Genomic DNA, 19,706 nt, shown 5'->3' on the forward strand with positions numbered 1-19,706 from the left:
GGAAGACCGGCTCTGAGCTAACATCTATTGCCAATCCTCCTCCTTTTTTTTTTTTTCCCCCAAAGCCCCAGTAGATAGTTGTACATCGTAGTTGCACATCCTGCTAGTTGCTGTATGTGGGACACGGCCTCAGCATGGCCAGAGAAGCGGTGCGTCGGTGCGCGCCCGGGATCCGAACCCGGGCCGCCAGTAGCGGAGCACGCGCACTTAACCGCTAAGCCATGGGGCCGGCCCTGCAGCTAGTCTTTAACTCCTGGGCATCCTGACCAGCAGGAGGGCGCTTGACCATCTCTGGTTTAAGGGCTGGAAGGAGGTGACTCTGTCACTAACCTGGAATTGACAGTCACCTGGCTGGATACAGACCATGGGTGTGTTTTGTTTGACAGGCAAAATGTTAAAATTTTCACTGAACTATTTGCCTTAAAGGCTAGGCACAGTCATGTAAGTTGTTCACTGCACTAGAGTAACAGTCAGAAGGGGCAAGTATGGACTGAAATCCTGTTGCACTTTGTTCACTTGCTGTGAGCCGTGGTCAGCGCTGCGGCCCACTGGAGGGCACCTTCATCTGTTTGCACAAAGGGGCTGCATCAGGCCAGCAGTGCTCCTTGTTGCTATATTTAAAAATTGGGAGATCTTAAAGTCCAGATTGTTGACTTTTCTTGACAGCAGCCTGAGCAGCATCTCCCCCTGGAGACACAGCCTGCCCTCTCAGTTCACTAGGGCCTGCTTCACGCTGTTCTGTCATCCACCTAGCCTCTCTGGGTCTGGGCTTGCTGCCCAGGTGCTGTCCCAGGCTAGTGTCTGGGGGGAGTGGTTGTCCTTCGTTGCGGGCTCCTTCTCAAGTGGTTGTCTTCATACTGGGCGGCCACCTCTGGGAGAGGCTGGTTCTGAGTGGAGCTTATGGGTGTCCCACCTTACCCCACTCCCCTTCTCCGCTCCCTCTCAGGGGATCCTCCGCACGGGCCTGGAGGAGGTGAGGCAGTTCTTTGCCCTCAATGGCTCCTGCCGCCTGCCGCTCAGCCCCAGCTTGCTGGTGAAGGGCATCGTGCCCAGGGTGAGTGACTGGGGGGTTTGGGGCTCTGGGAGTGGGAGGGCTCAGTGGAGGCAAGGTCCTCACTGCCCTGGTTATTGAGAGAGATGAGGAAGAAAGGCATATCTGGGGCCTCTTCCCAACCCTGACACATATGGACTTTGGCCTGACAGCTGTGCAGGCTGGAGCAGTTGGGCTGGGGGCTGGGTAGGTTGGGGTTGAAGTCCGGGCTGGTGATGATGATCGCAGCTCTTGCCTGTCACCTGCCGAGCAGCCTCTCTGCGTCCGACACTGGCTAAGTGCTTTACGCTCTTATCACGTTTCATCCTCACAACTCTTATGAAGTCGGTATTGTTGTGAGACCCATTTACAGCGGCGTCAACTGAGGTAGCGATAACTTATCAGAAGTCACACAACTAGTGAGCTGTGTGCAGAATGAACTGAAGGGCTGAGGGATCAGGTACTGGAGCTGAGGTCGTGACCAGCTGGACAGGATGACGGCAGTGGGGAGGGGAGGAAAGAATATGGGCTCTTGAGAAGCCTGGGAGAGACAGTGAGCAGCTGGGCCGGCAGCAGCTTGACACAGGTGGAGAGGCCATGCCTTCCAGGCCGTGGGCCGGCCTGACCCTGGTACCACCCTCTCCATCGTGGCAGGACTGTTCCTACTTCAGCTCCAACGCTGTCCCCCTCAAGCTCTCCTTCCAAAATGTGGACCCGCTGGGTGAGAACATCCGTGTCATCTTCAAGGTGAGGACACTTCACTCAAGCCTGGTGGGATGAAGGTGGTAGAGAGAAGGGGAGGAGGGAGCCTGAGGGTGGCAGACGCAGCCCCGGGCAGTTCTCTTCCCGCTATTCCACAACGCCATTTTACTGTGTGAAAGACAACAGGTCGAAAAGGAAATAGACTAACTCTGCATGGCCCCAGAGGGCTAGGAACAGAGTGTGGGAGGGGTAGGGAGGCAAAGGACAGCTCAGTACATGGAAGCACTTTCTAGGAAGCAGACCTACCCCAACAATGGCATGGATAAGGTGGTGATCTGCTTGTCCCTGGGGGTATTCAAGCAGAGGCTAAATGACTACATGACAGCCATGTTGAAGAGGAAATTAAGATATCAGGTGTGGGTTGGGCTAGATGAACCCTGAGGTCCTTTCTAACTGATACATCCATGATTCCGAGAAGTAAATGATAGTCTCAGAGCATATACTCTAGTGGGGGGAGTGAAATGCTTGTACGTGACTTAGTAACTTAGACGTTTGCTGTGCGTACACTCCAAATCCAAGGTATAAGTGCTCACGTTTGAAACAGGCTTGATGGTCATGAGGGCTGCATGAAGAAGAGAAAGCTGAATTCAATGCAGATGGGGCTGTGGGGTTGAGAGAAGAGCCAGAACACCACATGGGCACAATGTGGTTACTGGCCCACCTCTGCCTGTTTGATGTGGTGTGAGCTGAGTAAGCGGTCAGAGGTGCCAGGTGGGAGACAGGGCCATCCCCTGTCACTGGAGTTTGGGCCCAGGTTGCCCTCCTAGGAGATGTGGGAGCCGGGGGAGGCAGTGGAGGTGGGTTCTGGTCACTGTCTTCCTCCATGCAGTGCGGGGACGACCTTCGCCAGGACATGCTAACCCTGCAGATGATTCGTATCATGAGCAAGATCTGGGTCCAGGAGGGGCTGGACATGCGCATGGTCATTTTCCGCTGCTTCTCCACTGGCCGGGGGAGAGGTAAGTCGGGAGTGGGCGGGGGCTGCGAATAGGCAGCTGGTATGGAGGACACCCTTGCTTACTGCCCTCTGCCCATTCCCTGACATGAGCTGTATACTTCTCCAAAAAAGTGAAAACCGCAAGAGTATTTCATTAGAAGCTGTAGCATGGCATTAAAAGAAGGCAGGCAAGGGAGACTGTTATAAAATAAAACAGACTTGGAGACATAACAACAAACATACTGTGTAGACTTGGGATCCTGATTCAGACAAACCAACTGTAAAAAGATATTTTTTGAGACAATGGGGGAAATTTAAGTATAGACTGGGTTAGATTAGATCAGATCAAAGAATGACTGTTAATTTTTCAGATGTGATAATGGCATGATGGGTATGTCCTTGCTAGTTGTCCTTGAAATAATCAGAGTGAAATGACATGTCTGGGATTTGCTTTAAAATATCCTAGCCAGGGGGGAAAGCAAGGTTGACTGAATGAAATAGAGGAAACAAGATTAGCAAAATGTTGATAATTTTTGAAATTAGGTGATGGTTATGTGTGAATTCATGATACCGTCCTCTTTATTCTTACGTGTATTTGAAAATTCCCATAGTAAAAGTTAAAAACTAAAAAGGAGCAGCAGTTGTGAATGCGGGAGACCAAGCACCCCCATTGTGGGATAGGAGGCCTGGGCAGTGGCCTTCCTTTCTCCCCTTGTCCTTTTCCCTTATTATTGGGCTATGTCCACATGTCCTAGAGCTGGATTTGGACGGAGGCATCCATCAAAGCTCTTGTAGTCGTCTCCCGACAGTCCCCTCTCTCTGCTCTGGAGTGACCCCATTGCCTCCTCTCCCAGGGATGGTGGAGATGATCCCCAACGCCGAGACCCTGCGCAAGATCCAGGTGGAGCATGGGGTGACCGGCTCCTTCAAGGACCGGCCCCTGGCCGACTGGCTGCAGAAACACAACCCTGGGGAGGAGGAGTACGAGAAGGTAGGATGGGGGCGAGGCTGGGCTGGGCCAGGCCTGACGCTGCACATTGCTGCGTTTCCACAGGCCTGCATGTACGCGAAGACAACTCAGCCGTGTTGGGAGGAAAGAAACACTCCTTGGTTGACTAGTGCCTCCAAATGCGTAGGGGTGGGTCAAGTGTGTTGTCAGCAGACTGAGAAAATCCCTTGGTATCTGACAACAGGAGACCTTCATTGAGTTCCCCTGGCAGGTTGAGTTTTGGAGGAGGGGGACCAATGTTTGAGAACCTGCCTGGTATCCCTTCTAATTGTGGATCCTGTTCAGTTTCTTCTGTGCCCTCAGAGGGGTTCAGGGGTCTTTTGAAGAACAAGAGTTGGTTGGAACAGACTTTAGAGATCATTTTAATTTAACTCCTCTTTTCATAGTGAATGAAGAATCACTCATTTGTGCCTAGTTATGGAGCTGGTTTGTGGCAAGGCTGTAACTGGAAGCCAGGATTGGAGCTAGATAAGAGCTGGAGATGACAGAGAAGGGGCTGACCTGGTCCTCGGGTGGAGCTATACTGAGTGGTAGGACCTTGGTGGCCTGCTGTGGTCCATGGCTGGCCTAGTCTCTGGGTTAATTAAGTTTAGGGGAGAGAACAATTCACAATATCCAAACTCATAAGAGACTGAGTATAAGCCAGAATGCTAATTTATATAATTTAACTTCCAAGGAGATCCAAATACTAATTTATATTGATCAATGCATTTTATCCCTGAGGGAAAACCTACGTGGACAGCTAAATCATAATCAGAATGTAGTTTAGTGAACATCTAATTAGATGATCTTAAATAGCCTCAAATGTTTGCATTCCCCAGGGTTTAGTACCCGGCCTGCTGTGCTCTCTTTGCATTCTTCTTGTGCCAGCTCCTCATCTCTTATTACTTTAACTACCACCCATTTGCTGATGCCTTCCACAGCCATTCTTCTAGCCCCCTCCACTCCCTCGAGCTGTGTACTCTACAGCCACCTGCTTGCCGGCTGTCTCTTGTGCTTCACCTGTACTCACACTCAGTACAGTCGTGTGCCACTGAACGATGGGGAGATGTTCAGAAAAATGCGTCGGTAGGTGATTTCGTTGTTGTGTGAACATCGTAGAGTGCACTTACACAAACCTAGATGGTGTAGCCTTCTACACACCTAGGCTACACGGCACTAATCTTACGGGACCTCCATCATCTGTGCAGTCTGTCGTTGACAGAAACGTCGTTACGCAGTGCGTGACTGTATAGGCAAAACTAAGCTTTCTGTCTCTCCTTCTCTTCAAACGTGCTTTTTGTGTGTTTCCTATCAGTAAATGGTAAGACTCTGTGCAGTCACTCAAGACAGAGCCGTGCTTCCTTCGGCCTTACCTCTGCTGTACCCAGCCCTGTTGATTCTTCTTCCCAAATCTCTCAAATCTGTCCTTTTCTTTCAGCTATTTCCTGTCTGTCCCCTGAACCACTGTAATGCTTCTTCTCTTTCCACTGCCATCCTCTGCTTGATTTCAAAGTTTTTTAATAAAGTACAGACCACTCATGTCACTGCTTTTCTCTGAGTTCTTCAAAGGCTCCCTATGTCCTAAAAGATAAGTCCACCATCCATAGCACTGCATGCAAGGGCTTTTGTAACCCAGCCCTGCCTCCCCTGTAGTCTCATCACTGCACCTTCTATCTCATGATAACTTACGCTTCAGCCTAGCGGGCTACTTGCATTTCCTTGATAACTTTAGACGATAGTATTCCTTTTGCCTGGAAAGCCATTTCTTCCATTTCCCATCCCTCAAAACCCACCCCCTCCACGTTGCAAACTTCAAGTCCTCTACCCCTGGAGAGGAGTAGTATGGATTCTTTCCTCCCTCCCGCCCACCCCGAATGCTAGTTATACTAACATGTATTTTTCAGGTGTTAAACAGCCACCATGCAGAGGCACCGTGCTTGGTGCTGGAATTATGGTTACTTCCTGCCAGTGTAATAAAGGGTCAAAATATATCTGATAGAAGTATGTACAGCAAGAGTACACACATACACAGAAACTAGCTCTGCTCCTTTGTGTTTAATATCAACCGTTCAAAGATAGCTTCTCAGTTCTTCTAGCCTTTCTGCTGGAATAACGCTGGTAGTTTCTTATGATAATTTCCAGTAGGAAAGAACTAGAGATATTTATCTCTTGGTAAAGAGAGAATCCCACATCCTACCAGTGAAACCCCTTAAACCAGGGGGCTCCTTTGTACGGTGAGACCTCCTGTCGGAGAGCAGCTAACATTCTGCGTAACTTAGGTGACGAGGCTTCAGGCAGTTACATGGGCACACAGCTGTTCTGTGAGTCAAAATAGGATGCATTTCAGGTGGAAAGAATAGCTGTAACAGGAAGACAGGTTGATGGAAATGAAGGTGAAGACTGGAGTTGATGGGTTATACTCCTTAGTGTGTGGCTTCTTTTCATTCATTTATTTGCCTTCCAGAGAAATCGTCTTTCTCTTCCAGGAGGTGCATTCTCTGATTTCTTCACAAACTTTCTATTCTTGGTTTCCTATGGATTAGTCATCTGGTTTAATCTGACAAGTAACTGGGGGCATTCTGTGTGTAGCTAGTTTTGAAATAGGCCTTGTGGACAGCCAAGAAGCTTCTGGGAGAGAAGATCCTAGACCCCGGGGGAGTGAAAAGACTAAGCAGTGAGTGAATGGTGGTGGCGCTGGGGCTGTAGGGCTCAATGAGGGAGGAGTCAGTGTGAACTGGGAAGGTCTAGGACTCAGGAAGGTCCATGGAGGATGGGTGGAAATGTGCAGAGGAGGCAGTGAAGGCATTCACTCTGCATCTGGGAAGCTTTCTGTCATTCCCAGCTTTGTACATTCCTAGTTGGCTGTGGCAGTTGTTGCCCTCTGCTGACGAGTCTTTCTTGAGTTCTTGGGAAGTCCATAAAGCTCACAAAGAGGATTTAGAGGGTGAAAGGTGTCCACTTACTAATTCCATTTGTTTTTACTTCCTGGAAAGACAGATAAGGGGACAGATGTTGACCAGATAAAACAAGGTAGATGTATCCCCTCACCTGTCCCCTCCTGCTGTAAACTCAGAAATATCTCTAACACATCTTACCAACTAGACATGTCTGATTTTCAAGTGTACAACACTCCCTAGAAGAGGTAAGCTGCCTCAGCTCTTCTTTGGAGTGAAGTGACTTTAGTTAGATTAGCATTTCGCTGTTACCAAGAACACTGGGCATGGGAGTTGTCTTTGGGGCAGGGAGCAGGATGGAAGAATTCTGAGCTGGGTCAGGAAGGGACCCTAACTCGGCTGCCTCAGTGCTGTGCTTGCGTTAAGACAGTCACAACCAGTTGGGAAGGTTGAAGACGTGAGTCTTCCCATCTGTTAAGGTCTCTTCAGTTTGGGCTGGTCAAGTCTCGGCTCCGAGATGAGTTCACTGTCTTTTCCAACCAATCTTCCAGGGAGAAAGAAAGGCACAGAGGAAGGCAAGTTGCAGATAAAGTGGTGGAGGTGCACATAGAAGCCTTCCATCTCCTTATACCCCATAAGATACAAGAAGCGTTTCTGTGCATCAGTGTGTATGTTAGTACGTGATGGAGGCTCAACAGGCAGACGTGAGGTGCTGCTGGGGCTCACGAGAGAGAGGCCAGAGCTGGCTGCATTCTATCTGGCTGTGGCCCCTGGAGTCCCTCCAAGCCAGCTTTATGTCCTCTCCTCCCATCTGCCTTCCTCCTCCCAGGCTGTGGAGAACTTCATCTATTCCTGTGCTGGCTGCTGCGTGGCCACGTACGTCTTGGGCATCTGTGACCGACACAATGACAATATCATGCTGAAGACCACCGGCCATATGTTCCACATAGATTTTGGCCGCTTCCTGGGTCATGCCCAGATGTTTGGCAACATCAAACGGTAAGTGGTCTCCTGAAGCCAGGATGTCTGTCGGGCAGGGAGGCCAGCAGAAACGGTCCAGAGCTGGAACACAAGGCTGAGATGGAAGGGGCTGCACTTCAGCATGTGGTCCCTGGGCTGAGCTCTTTGGAGAAGAGAAGACTGATGAAGAGGTCAAGTCCTTGCAGAGCCCCTTGCAGAAGAAGGTGGGGACCAGCTGTCCCCCTCCCTGCTGAGGACTGAGCTAAAGAAATGAGCCCAAACCACAGTAAAGGGAATACAGTTAGGTACCCGGGAAAAATATTGCTAGCTCATAGGCAAGGAACCAATGAAGGATGTGGATTATCTTGTCTCTGCGGATCTTTTAAGACTATGGTAGGAAAAGAAGAAGGAAAAAGTTAGAGGAGCCCCATTTCTTCAGGTTCGCACAGGTGATGAGGGATGAGGGGAACCATCCCCTGATGCAGCCCAAAGGATGGGCTTCCTCCTCCATGTTGACCTTCTTCCTGTTTGTTCTCCTTGGCCCAGGGACCGTGCCCCCTTTGTCTTCACCTCAGACATGGCATATGTCATCAACGGGGGTGACAAGCCTTCCAGCCGCTTCCATGATTTTGTTGACCTTTGCTGCCAAGCCTACAACCTCATTCGCAAGCACACCCACCTCTTCCTCAACCTTCTGGGTCTGGTGAGGAGCTCCATCCCTTTCTGAACCCCTCTTTTTCATCTGGCACCATTTTTAAGACTCCTCTGTCTTGCTTCAAAGAATTTCTGGGGATCTACTTCTCTGAGCCCTTGGTAAAGGCAGGGCCCAGACCACCTGGAAACAGTGGTGTCTATACAAGTGTCTGACTTCCTGCTCCAGCCCCTCCACTCCCATGGCCCTCCAGCCGCTGTCTATAGCATCTGTCTGCCACCCTCTAGGGAGCCTAGCTAGAGAAAATCTTGCCTATGGCAGGGAAGAAGCAAGAATTCTTGGCTGGTACAAGCGTCGTCTCTCCTTTGCTCTCCTTCTAGATGTTGTCCTGTGGGATCCCTGAGCTCTCAGACCTGGAGGACCTCAAGTATGTGTATGACGCCTTGAGGCCTCAGGACACAGAGGCCAATGCCACTACTTACTTCACTAGGTAACACCCTGTGCACAGAACAGTGCTGCCCGCCCTGAGTACTTAATTTCCAGGCTGCCTGATTGGGAGGAGCAGGGCTAGGGAAACGAGAAAGGCTTAGCTCAGATGGCAGAGCCTAGAACTGACAACATGGATCTGTTGTCCCAGCTTTGCCTCTGACTTAAAGTAAATCACTTTACTTCTCTGAGACTCAGTTTCTCGTCTGCACTCTGGTGCTAACTTTTGTAATGGAGGTATTACAGTCCGACTCTTACTTGCATTCTCCCCAGGTCTCGGTCAAAGACTTTGTTTACAGGGCAATGTATAATATGGATTTTTAATAGGTTCTAGCTGTCTGGATCAGAACCTTCCCCCTTGTCAAAACATGGAAGTCCATGGCTCCATTTTCCCATATTTGGCAACGTTTTTAGGCACGTTGTGTATGAAAGCAGGGAGGTGTCTGTGCACTAATGGCTGCAGTTTTGATCGTGTAGATGATGTCTTCTTTTTATTACACTCTTTTTGGAACTTAGCCAACTAAATTTTCTCTGTTGGGTCTAACACTGAACTTTCCTTTTGAACCCAAATCTCTAGATTGAGCAGGGCTTGGTGAGGTTCCATTGTACTGAACCTTGAAATTCACTTTGACAACAATATTTAGACATTTACATGGTGACCCTACAGTGGAATCCCTAATTCTTTCCTCCCTTGGTTTGACTGTCTTTGGCTTAGGTGGGCAGTGAGGGAGGTAAGACCCCAGGATGCATAGGAATAAACGCATATAGGTAATCGTGTGCCATCATGCTCTCTGTGAGGATATTGCACAGGGAAGATGATTTGATCTGAGCTGAGTGTTCGTCTCAGGTGTCAGAGGCTATTCCTTGAGATAGCTCTGTCCCAGCAGTGGGGACTTGGGTCTCTGGTTACATCCTTTTCTTCCCATCCTCCTGCACCAACAGGTTGATTGAGTCTAGCCTGGGCAGTGTAGCCACAAAGCTCAATTTTTTCATCCATAACCTGGCTCAGATGAAATTCACGGGCTCAGACGACCGGCTGACCCTTTCCTTTGCCCCCCGAACACACACTCTCAAGAGCTCTGGCCGCATCAGTGATGTTTTTCTCTGCCGCCATGAGAAGATCTTCTACCCCAACAAGGGCTACGTAAGTGTTTTCTCCAATCTGACCCTCTCTTGCTCCCCACTGCCCCCAGCTTATTGGGGTTCTGACTGTTTCTTCACATCGACACTGTGGGTACTGGAATTGACTGAGCATCCTGCGCTGGGACCAGTCACAGACCACTTCCCTCTCCCTTGCCCAAGTGGCCTGCCTAGAACCAGGGCTGAATTGGATGTTATGCCCTCTGAGTCAAGGGACCTGTGACACATGTGCAGGAGATCTTTGCTTTCAGATTCCTGCATATGTTCTATCTGTGCTGTGCATTTCCTTTGGAGACACTTTGTCCTCTTCCTTCTGGAAATTGCACCCCCCAGCACACACACACACATACACTTCTGTTCCCTTGCCTGTCCCCTTCATTGGGTGCAGAGGGTTTGGCAGGTATTCTCTGAGACCTGGACCTTTGCAGATTTACGTGGTAAAGGTGATGCGAGAGAATGCTCACGAGGCCACTTACATCCAGCGGACGTTCGAGGAGTTCCAGGAATTACACAACAAGCTGCGGCTGCTCTTCCCTTCTTCCTTCTTGCCCAGGTAGCTGCCCCTTTCCTCTCGGCACAGAACGATACTGGGCGGGGGGACGGCATGGGGGTAGGAGCGAGAAACTACCCTTTTAGAGTCAACATCTACCTACTTTTCTTGAGCTGGTAATGTGTGATAACAAGTGCTCCCCCTGCTGGCCAAGCTCTCCTGCACTCTGGCGAGGGAGAGGTCTTCCTCCAGCCTTGAAAATAAGCTTGGGCCCACCTGCCAGGAGAGCAGACTGGGTCTCAGGCAGGGGATTGACTGAATCAAGCTGTTTCAAAGTTTCTAATTTTTTAAAGAGTAAAAGTATTGTTCAAATAGATAAACAAAATGTGGCCTATGCATACATTGGAATATTATTAAGCCCTAAAAAGAAGGAAGTTCTGTCACATGCTACAACATGGATGAACCTTGAGGACATTATGCTGAGTGAAATAAACCAGGCATGAAAAAGACAAATACTGTATGATCCCACTTATATGAGGTCCCTAGAGTAGTCAGAATCATAGAAACAGAAGGTAGAATGGTGGGTGCCAGGGGCTGAGAGGGAGCAGGGAATGGGGAGTTAAGTGTTTAATGGGGACAGTGTTTAATGGGGACAGAGTTTCAGTTTTGCAAGATGAAGAGAGCTCTGGAGATGGATGGTGGTGGTGCTTGCACAACAATGTGAATGTACTTAATGCCACTGAACTGTACACCTAAAAATGGTTAAGACTGGGCTGGCCCCCGTGGCTTAGCGGTTAAGTGCGTGCGCTCCGCTACTGGCGGCCCGGGTTCGGAACCCCGGGCGCGCACTGCCGCACCACTTCTCTGGCCATGCTGAGGCCGCGTCCCACGTGCAGCATCTAGAAGGATGTGCAGCTATGATATACAACTATCTACTGGGGCTTTGGGATAAAAAAAGGAGGAGGATTGGCAATAGATGTTAGCTCAGAGCTGGTCTTCCTCAGCAAAAAGAGGAGGATTGGCAAGGATGTTACCTCAGGGCTGATCTTCCTCACACACACACACAAAAAATGGTTAATAAGATGGTAAATTTTATGTTATACGTATTTCACCACAATTTTTTTAAAAAGCCATTTTTCTAATGAGTTTTTACCTTGATGGGGAAAACTGGGGGCACCAAAGCCCCCCAGGTACTTCTGGGGATCCACAGGACTCTGCCCAACAGTTTGGTTTTCCTGTCTGGGGTCCTTGGAACTGTGGGGTGTGAGATGCGCGTGCGTGTGTCCTTGGCACAGGCCTGGGGGCTGCGGGGGAATGGAGCGGGATGAGGATCCCTGGGAAGGCTGGTGGTGAGAAGTGGGGGGGTCAGGTGACTGAAAATGCAAAGGAAATATGACCAGAGCCTGTTGCCGCTCAAGTTGCTTTCCGTCTTCCCCTCCTCCCCAGCTTCCCCAGCCGCTTCGTGATTGGGCGCGCGCGCGGAGAGGCGGTGGCCGAGCGGCGGAAGGAGGAGTTAAACGGCTATATCTGGCACCTGATCCACGCCGCCCCCGAGGTGGCCGAGGTGGGTGGGCCCTCTCTGCTCCTGGCTGCTGCGGGTGGTCGCTGCTTCGGGTGGGGATGCGGGCGGCGGGTCCGGAGCCGCTGGAATCGCGGAGGCGCCTGGCTCTTCTGGGCCTGACTCTGCGGAGGAGGTGGGTGGTCGTGGCTGCAGCCCCCCCGGCGTCAGGCGCGTGAACGGGCACGTGAACGCCGTGAAACAAAGGCGTGCGGCGGGCACTCAGTGAGACGCGAGCTCTCGCGTGCCATCCCAGGGGGCTTGTGGTGGTCAGATCCTGAGGGAGGAAGGGGTGCTGGAGGAAGAGGAGTTTTTTGAGCAGGTTGAGTGTGTGTATCCACTCAGATATCTTTTTTTTAAACAAATAGTATTATAATTTGGTATTATAATGGGCGTGAAAACAAATATAGCCGCCAGGAGTCTTATCACCCTGAGAGATCATCTAAGCCCGTTTCCATATTTCCTTCCTATTTGTCCATATGCAAATATGTTACTTTTTACAGTTTTGTAGTGGTCATAACTTAAATGTAATTCTGTATTCTGTTTTTTTAACTTAGAGTATATAGTAAGCATAACTTTAAATATCTGTACCAAATTAATACGTTGGCTTGCAATACCATAGTCGCTGTAACCCTTTGCTTCTTGAAAGACGTATGTCCATTTTTTTCACTATTAATGCTAGAGTGGGTATTTTTACACATTTTAGTTTTTGTTTTCCCTAATTACTTAGGAAATATTCTGAAGAGGAGGACTTGTGGCCTTTGTCCAAGGCTGGCTCAAGCATTTCTGTGTGCTTGCGGGGATGGTGTGTCCGTACAGGAGGGAGTAGTAGAACAGAACAGACTGATTTGACCTAGTTCGGTTTTTTCTTTTTTTAAAACTTTTTATTATGAGAACTTTCAAACATACGTAAAAGTAGAGAAACAGTATAATGAGTGCCTATATATTCATCACCTGAAGAGTTAATATTTTGCCATATTTGCATCATCTATTTTTGTATGAAATATTTTAAAATCAATCACAGACATCATGACATTCTACTCCTGATACTCACTTTGCATCTCTAAAAAATAAGGATGTGTTCTTACATAACTACAGTGTCATTATATCATCCAGTACATTAGAGTTGGCTCGTTTGAGCCATGATCCAAACAAGAACTGCACATTACATTTGGTTGTTGCATTTCATAAGTCTCTTTTAATCTGAACAGTCACTTTCCCAATAAAAAAAAATTGAGCCATTGTCTTATTGAAGAACGACCCTGTTTTCTGATTCCATTCCAGTGTGATTTGGTGTACACCTTCTTCCACCCCCTGGCCCGGGATGAGAAGGCTATGGGCACCAGCCCAGCTCCCAAGTGCTCAGGTACAGTGCCTTCTCTGTGACACTTCTGCCAACCCCTCTGAACCATTCTCAAGTGCAATTTCTCTTGCCCTCACCTCTGCCCAATTCTCTTTCCTTGACTCGTCTCTGTTGTTTTGCTTACTTACTATAGAATCTGGTTTCCCACTCAGGCTGCAGAGCCCATCGCTCCTTGAGCAAGTTCCCAGGGCCTAGATATTCAGTTGGTGATTACACACTCAAATTGGATAGACCCATCCCAACCCAGCTCTAAATCATGTTCACAGACCCCACTTGGCAGATCCCCATGGGGTATCAGGAACCTGACATGGAGATACTGAGGGAGGTCAGAGAAAAACACAAACACCTACCTGGCACCAGATGGGGACAGGGAGCTTCATGACCTTTCTCGGTTTCCTTCATCCCTACAGATGGCTCATGGGCCCGGCCTGTTGGGAAGGTAGGAGGGGAGGTGAAGCTGTCAATCTCCTACAAAAACAACAAACTTTTCATCATGGTGATGCATATTCGGGGCTTGGTAAGTGCATGCACGGTCCTCGTTTTTGGTTCTTTATCTTCTGGTACTTTAGTGACTGGTCAGACCTTCTCTTTCCCCTTCTCATGAGAGTAACCACTGTTGGAGAGGGGGAAACCACCCCCACACTTGTGTTCTTCTGAATGGACTAATAAAGCTGGTATGAGACCAGATTAACAGGAGAAAAAACAATTTAATAGATGCACACGGGAGATCATAGAAAAACGATGCTCAGAGAATGAACAAAGCAGGCAGTTTATGTATCTTTTTATGCAAAAAGACAATAAATTTGTGAGGATTTGACAGGACAAAGAAACTTAGGAATGGGGTATGTGATTAGTGAGGAATTTAAGCAGAGTTTAGGCTTGAGATAGTAAATTAGTAAAAGTAACAAAGTTTGTTTATGCAGGCTTCTCAGCCGTGAATTTCCTAGCTGTGGTGATAAGGATGTGTCTGTCTTTCCCCTTTCACATGAGAGATTTATTTCCTGCCTTCAGGAGAAACAGAGAGAGGAGGGTGAAAACTTTAAGTCAGGGCCAGCCCAGTGGCATAGTGGTTAAGTTCAGTGCACTCCACTTCAGCAGCCTGGGTTCACGGGTTCTGATCCCCAGCGTGGACCTATACCACTCATCAAGCCATGCTATGGTGGCAACCCACGTATAAAATAGAGGAAGATTGGCACAGATGGTCAGGTCAGGGCCAGTCTTCCAACGGATGTTAGCTTAGGGCCAATCTCCTTCACCAAAAAACAAACAAACAAACCCCCCCCACCCCCCAAAAAAAAGCAGCTTTCAGTCAAAACAAGTAACTTTAATTCGAAATAATCAATATGCCATTGTGGGATATTTTGGTGTGGCCTGCCATGGGCCCCAACACGACAAAAGTTACTGAGTACCCACCGATGGGCCTGCTACCACACCAGGCCTGTGGTATGACCAAGCAATACTAGACACAGCTTCTTACTAACTGTGGTCTTTAGCAAGTAGCCTAATTACTCTGAGCCTCATTGAAATGAGGATAATGTTAATACCTACCTCTCAGGGTTGTTCTGGGGTTTAAATGTTGTTAAGGAGAAAACCACAAGCCCAAAATGGCATCACTCGTGCTGAAGCCCCATGATACCAAACCTAGGTTAACACCTAGCCTAGTTGCAGTTTCAGCCTCTTGCAGGAATGTAATCTTCATCAACCAGTCTGGAACTTTCCAGTCAGCACCAGTGAGGTAATCTGACACATAGGCCGTCTACAGCCCCCAGAGGAAGAAGAGGCAATCTACCTGATAAAAGCCTTGCTGTTCCCTTCCCCCTAAAAAGGAAAATGTCCTGGCCTAAAAATCCTTTATTTTCTTTTCCTAATAGCTCACTTGCCCCACCTTCCTTGCTGTAAAAACCTTCCATTTTGTATAACTCCTCAGAGTATCTCTGTGCTTGCTAGATGAGTTGCTGCCCAATTCATGTATTGCCTAATAAAGCCAATTAGATCTTCAAATTTACTCTTGAATTTTGTTTTATAACACTGTGTTAAAAACAAACAGCAGGCCCAAAATGGAGTCACTTATGCTCAGCCCCACCAAGATTTAATACCTCACCTAATTGCAGTTTCAGCCTCTCTCAGGAGGGGAATTTTAAATCAATCAGTCTGGAATTTCCTGATCAACACTAGTGAGGTCATCTGCCTGATAAGACTCCCTCCCTTCCCCTAAGGGAAGGTGACCTTGTCTGAAATAATTTTCTCTTTTACCTTCTTTGTCCCACCCTCTTTCTGCCTATAAAAACCTTACATTTTGCACAACTCCTTGGAGCTTCTGTCTGTTTGCTGGATGGAATTATACCTATTTCATGAATTGCTGAATAAAGCCATAGATCTTTCAATTTACTCAGTTGAGCTTTTGTTCTTTAACAAATGAGATAATGCATGTAGAGCACTTAATATAGTGCCTGGTATTATTATTATGGTAATTATGGTGATTATTATGAGGGAGAGGCCCAAGAGACTTACTACCTGGTTATAGAGATAAGGCAGTCCCATGACCTCCGTGGAGCATAATCAAGACAGGGTCTAGTTACTAAACTTTTGGTATGATTCTAAGAACATTGTGAGTAGAAGGGGAAGGGAACTTTTACTGAATACCTGCAGTGTGCTGGACTTTTGTCGTTGGGGGCATTGGTGGGAGCATGTGGCAGAAGGAGCGTGAGCTTTGGAACAGAGAAACCTGGATTTCACTCTGACAACAGTATTCATTTATTCATTCAACACGTTTGTCAAGTGTCTGCTGCATGTCAGGCGCTGATACATTAGCTCTGGATACAAGGGTAAACAATCCCTGCCCTCAGGGGGCTTCCATTCTAGAGGAAGAGGCAGACAGACAGACAGATAAGTAAACTGTATGGCAAGTCAGATAGTGATAAGTGCTCTGGTAAGAAATAAAGCAGAGAAGGAGTACTGGAGTGGAATGAGGGTAGTGGCAGTTTTGCATAGAGTGGTCAGGGAAGCCCTCATTGATGAGGAGGTATTTGAGCAGAGATGGAAGGAGGTGAGAGAGGGAGCCATGCATATACACCCGAGGGAGGTTGTTCCAGGCAGAGGGAGCGCTTAAATCCAAAAGCCCTGAGTCAGAGCGTGCCCCCGGTGCGCTGGGAACTGCAAGGAGTCATTGTGGCTGAAGCCCTTGGAGCAAACAGGAGAACAGAGGGTGCTGAGGTTGGAGAGGGCACAGCGGACCAGAGCCTGGGTCCCCCAGTTGGGACCATGGCTTTACCCTGAGGGAGATGGGAGCCATTGGAGGGTTTTGAGCAGAGGCATGGCAAGATCTAATTTAAGATTTAAAAGGACCAGGCTGGGTGAATCACTAACTGGCTGACCTTGAGCAAGCAACAATGTCTCTGATTCATTTCTTTACCTCTTCAGGGTTACTTGGATCAAATGAGAAAACAGACAGACATTGGGCATGGCAGGAAGATGCCTGGGAACACAATGGTTCATTCATAACATACCACATTACGGCATGCCCTGGGCAGTTGTATAGAGTACAGACTGGATGTAACAGGCAGTCTGGCTGATGTTTTAGTAGGACATCTAGCATGATTATAGTAGACATTTCCATCAGAATGGAGTGAGCTGGGAAGCAGACAAATAAATTACTGTGCATTGCAGGAAGACAGGTGTGGGAGAGGAGGGTGTAATCACAGAAATGGTGATAAAGAAGCAGATAGAAGAATCTTCAGCTTTTTTTATTGCTGTTTTTATTCCCCTTGTAGCAACTGCTCCAGGATGGGAATGACCCTGACCCCTATGTAAAGATTTACCTCCTTCCTGATCCTCAGAAAACCACTAAGAAGAAAACCAAAGTGGCCCGGAAAACCTGCAACCCCACCTACAATGAGATGGTGTGTGGGGGCGGGCTGGGGGTGGCAGACCAGGCCTGCTTTTGTAAACAGAGTTGTATTTGAACGAGGCCACACCTGTTCATTTAAGTATTGTGTGGGGCTGCTTGCTTGTGGCAGCAGCAGTGTCGAGTAGTTGGGACATAGACCAGGCTGTATGGCCTTTAAAGCCTAAAATATTTCCTATCTGGCCCTTTACATAAAAAAGTTTGCCAATCTTTGGGTGGGGATTCCACAGCTGGGTTGTGGCCTGGGCCCTGTCCTGCGGGGAGGAGGAGCCTGTTGGTCGTTTACTGATGTGAGCAGTGGCCCCACTAAAAAGCCCTCACCTGTTTGAACTCTGAGCAAAGAACAAAGTTCTTTAAAGCTTCCCTTGGGTTCTGTGTGCCTTCTCTATTTCCCTGGACTCTGTCTGGTTGGGGAGATGAAGTGGTCCTAGCCTCAACCAGATCAAACCACCACAGACTCAAGCATCTCCCTCTTCCCTGTTCTCTCTCTCACCGCTCGCCTCCCATCCCCACCTCTGTGTTTGCAGCTGGTGTATGATGGGGTCCCCAGGGGAGACCTGCAGCAGCGGGAGCTCCAGCTGAGTGTGCTGAGCGAGCAGGGGTTCTGGGAGAACATCCTCCTCGGGGAGGTGCACATCCGCCTGCGAGAGCTGGACCTGGCCCAGGAGAAGACTGGCTGGTTCGCACTGGGATCTCGAAGTCAGGAGACCTTGTGAGCCCAGCAGATCCCTAGCCAGGGACCCTGGTGGTGGAGCACTAGGGAGAAGACTCTCCTCTGATTGACTCTTCCTTTTCTTGCCGGGGGCGGGGCCCTGGGGAGGCCTCCCTGTGGTCCAGGTGGATTGAGCCTCCCTGCTAGGAGTCAGGGAGAGTAACTGCTCTCTGCTGTCCCCTCCTCTGCAGACTGAATTGGGGTTGGTGGTGATGAGCAGCCCTTGGAGGCTGCGAGGTTGCAGCAAAGTTTTAAGTTTACCTTGTGTCAAGGGAGCAATGCCTGGTTTGGGGTGTGTGGGGTGGGCTGTATGAAGTAGCATTTTGGTGGGGAGGGTGGGTGGATATCTTTATTTTTATTTTTAAAAAATGCAATAGTAATGTTGTCCTAACTGGACAGGAAGCCTTGTGAGAAGGGACTTACATATGCCTCAGAAAGCAAAAGAGGAAGACTATTTGGAATTTTTGTATGATTAAGGTTCTTATTGGACTTTTCACTAGATTCTTTGTTTTTGTTTTTCTGTCTATAAGAATTATTTGAGGAGGGCCCAGTGGGTCCTCGGTTAGAGCCCTCCCTCTCAGGGCAGGTCGGGGAGGGACGGGGAGGGCTGTGTGTGCTGGTCGAGGCCTGCGCTGCCGGGCCTTTCTGATTTTGCCTCCAAAGGAGAGCGATGTGATACCTGGTGTGTAAGGAAGGGCCTTCTGTTGGGGGTTCTGCAGAGAACCAGGATTCAGGGACTCAAGCTCTCTCAGGGGAGTTGACTCGCACGCATCTTCCCCTACTTTGCTAGGACTCGCCCTGAATACTCTCTTCTACCCTCCATTCTCTCCGCCCTTCTGGGGACCATCTAGTCCCTGTGAATACGCTGGGGGCGCTTCCCCCATAGGCCTCTCCCTTCAGTTTTCTCTGGTGGGATAAAATGCTGCCTCAGCCCTTAGATTTCGATTTGCCCAAGGGCGTCTTGGTCCTGGGAGGGGCCTCGAGGCTTCAGATGCCAGTGTGGCCCCATCACCCCTACACCACTCCCCTCTTTTGTGCTGCTTCTCTCCCAAACGCCATTTCTGTCACATTTTTTATAAGAATTTCCCTCATTCTGTGGGGCCATAAACCTATTTAGTTTGGACCCAAAGGGATGCCCTAACTGAAGGAAGGGTGCATGTGATGGAGGGGGTCCGTCAAAACAATTGTTTTGTCCTGGGATTCTCTTTGGTCTCAAGGGACCTGGATTAGAGGGTGCGGATCCCCTGGAGCTGGGCCGGAGGAGAGGCTGGGTCTCTTATCTCTTATGCTCTTCATTCCCTCTCGTGCTTTACTTCAAAGGGTTGTCTTCCTTGAAAAAAGAGGGCGAGACTTTGAATTTGATGTTAACTTTTTAAACCAAAATTGGCTGATGTGCCCCATGATTGGAGAACAGAGTGAAACGGGGATGCCCTATCAGTTGTCCCTCACTAGCTTCCTCCTCAGCTCCGGGGATCAGAAATTCCCGCTTTTGCTGACTCATTCCATAACTGGAGAAGGAAGCTCCGTTCATTGAAGCCACAGGGCAGCAAGGAAGTGTAAACGTTTCAGTGAAAAGTGCCAAGGAGATAGCTGGCTGCTGTGGGGCGGGGCTCGGGGGATGGGGAAAGGGGTGGAACTTCTCCAGATGAATGGACCATACCTGTGTTACTGGCTTGTTGCGTGTAGCTCATTTTGTTGTAACCCTCGGTGCCCTGAGTAAAGAGATCTGTGTACTGTACCCACTTGCCAGACGTCCTTGTATCTCCCACTTTCTATGGAATTGTATTTTCTAATAAATGACATTTGAGAAAAAAGTATCATTCTCAG

General features: G+C 48.8%; 1 protein-coding gene across 5 annotated transcripts in view; it reads left to right on the top strand.

Moving 5' to 3' along the window:
- PIK3C2B (phosphatidylinositol-4-phosphate 3-kinase catalytic subunit type 2 beta) overlaps positions 1-19,706 on the top strand; it is a 61,305-nt gene extending 41,599 nt beyond the window's left edge. For all 5 annotated transcript variants that reach the window (XM_058540261.1, XM_058540263.1, XM_058540260.1 and 2 more), the window contains 14 exons: positions 947-1,054; positions 1,685-1,777; positions 2,622-2,751; positions 3,584-3,720; positions 7,444-7,613; positions 8,121-8,277; positions 8,607-8,716; positions 9,655-9,856; positions 10,281-10,405; positions 11,789-11,906; positions 13,185-13,266; positions 13,674-13,780; positions 17,034-17,162; positions 17,695-19,706. In XM_058540261.1, the coding sequence (XP_058396244.1) occupies positions 947-1,054; positions 1,685-1,777; positions 2,622-2,751; positions 3,584-3,720; positions 7,444-7,613; positions 8,121-8,277; positions 8,607-8,716; positions 9,655-9,856; positions 10,281-10,405; positions 11,789-11,906; positions 13,185-13,266; positions 13,674-13,780; positions 17,034-17,162; positions 17,695-17,883 (1,857 nt within the window). In that variant the 3' untranslated portion in view covers positions 17,884-19,706. The remainder of the gene's footprint in view (positions 1-946; positions 1,055-1,684; positions 1,778-2,621; positions 2,752-3,583; positions 3,721-7,443; positions 7,614-8,120; positions 8,278-8,606; positions 8,717-9,654; positions 9,857-10,280; positions 10,406-11,788; positions 11,907-13,184; positions 13,267-13,673; positions 13,781-17,033; positions 17,163-17,694) is intronic.

This window comes from Diceros bicornis, chromosome 4 (genome assembly GCF_020826845.1).
Source record: "Diceros bicornis minor isolate mBicDic1 chromosome 4, mDicBic1.mat.cur, whole genome shotgun sequence".
NCBI lineage: Eukaryota > Metazoa > Chordata > Mammalia > Perissodactyla > Rhinocerotidae > Diceros > Diceros bicornis.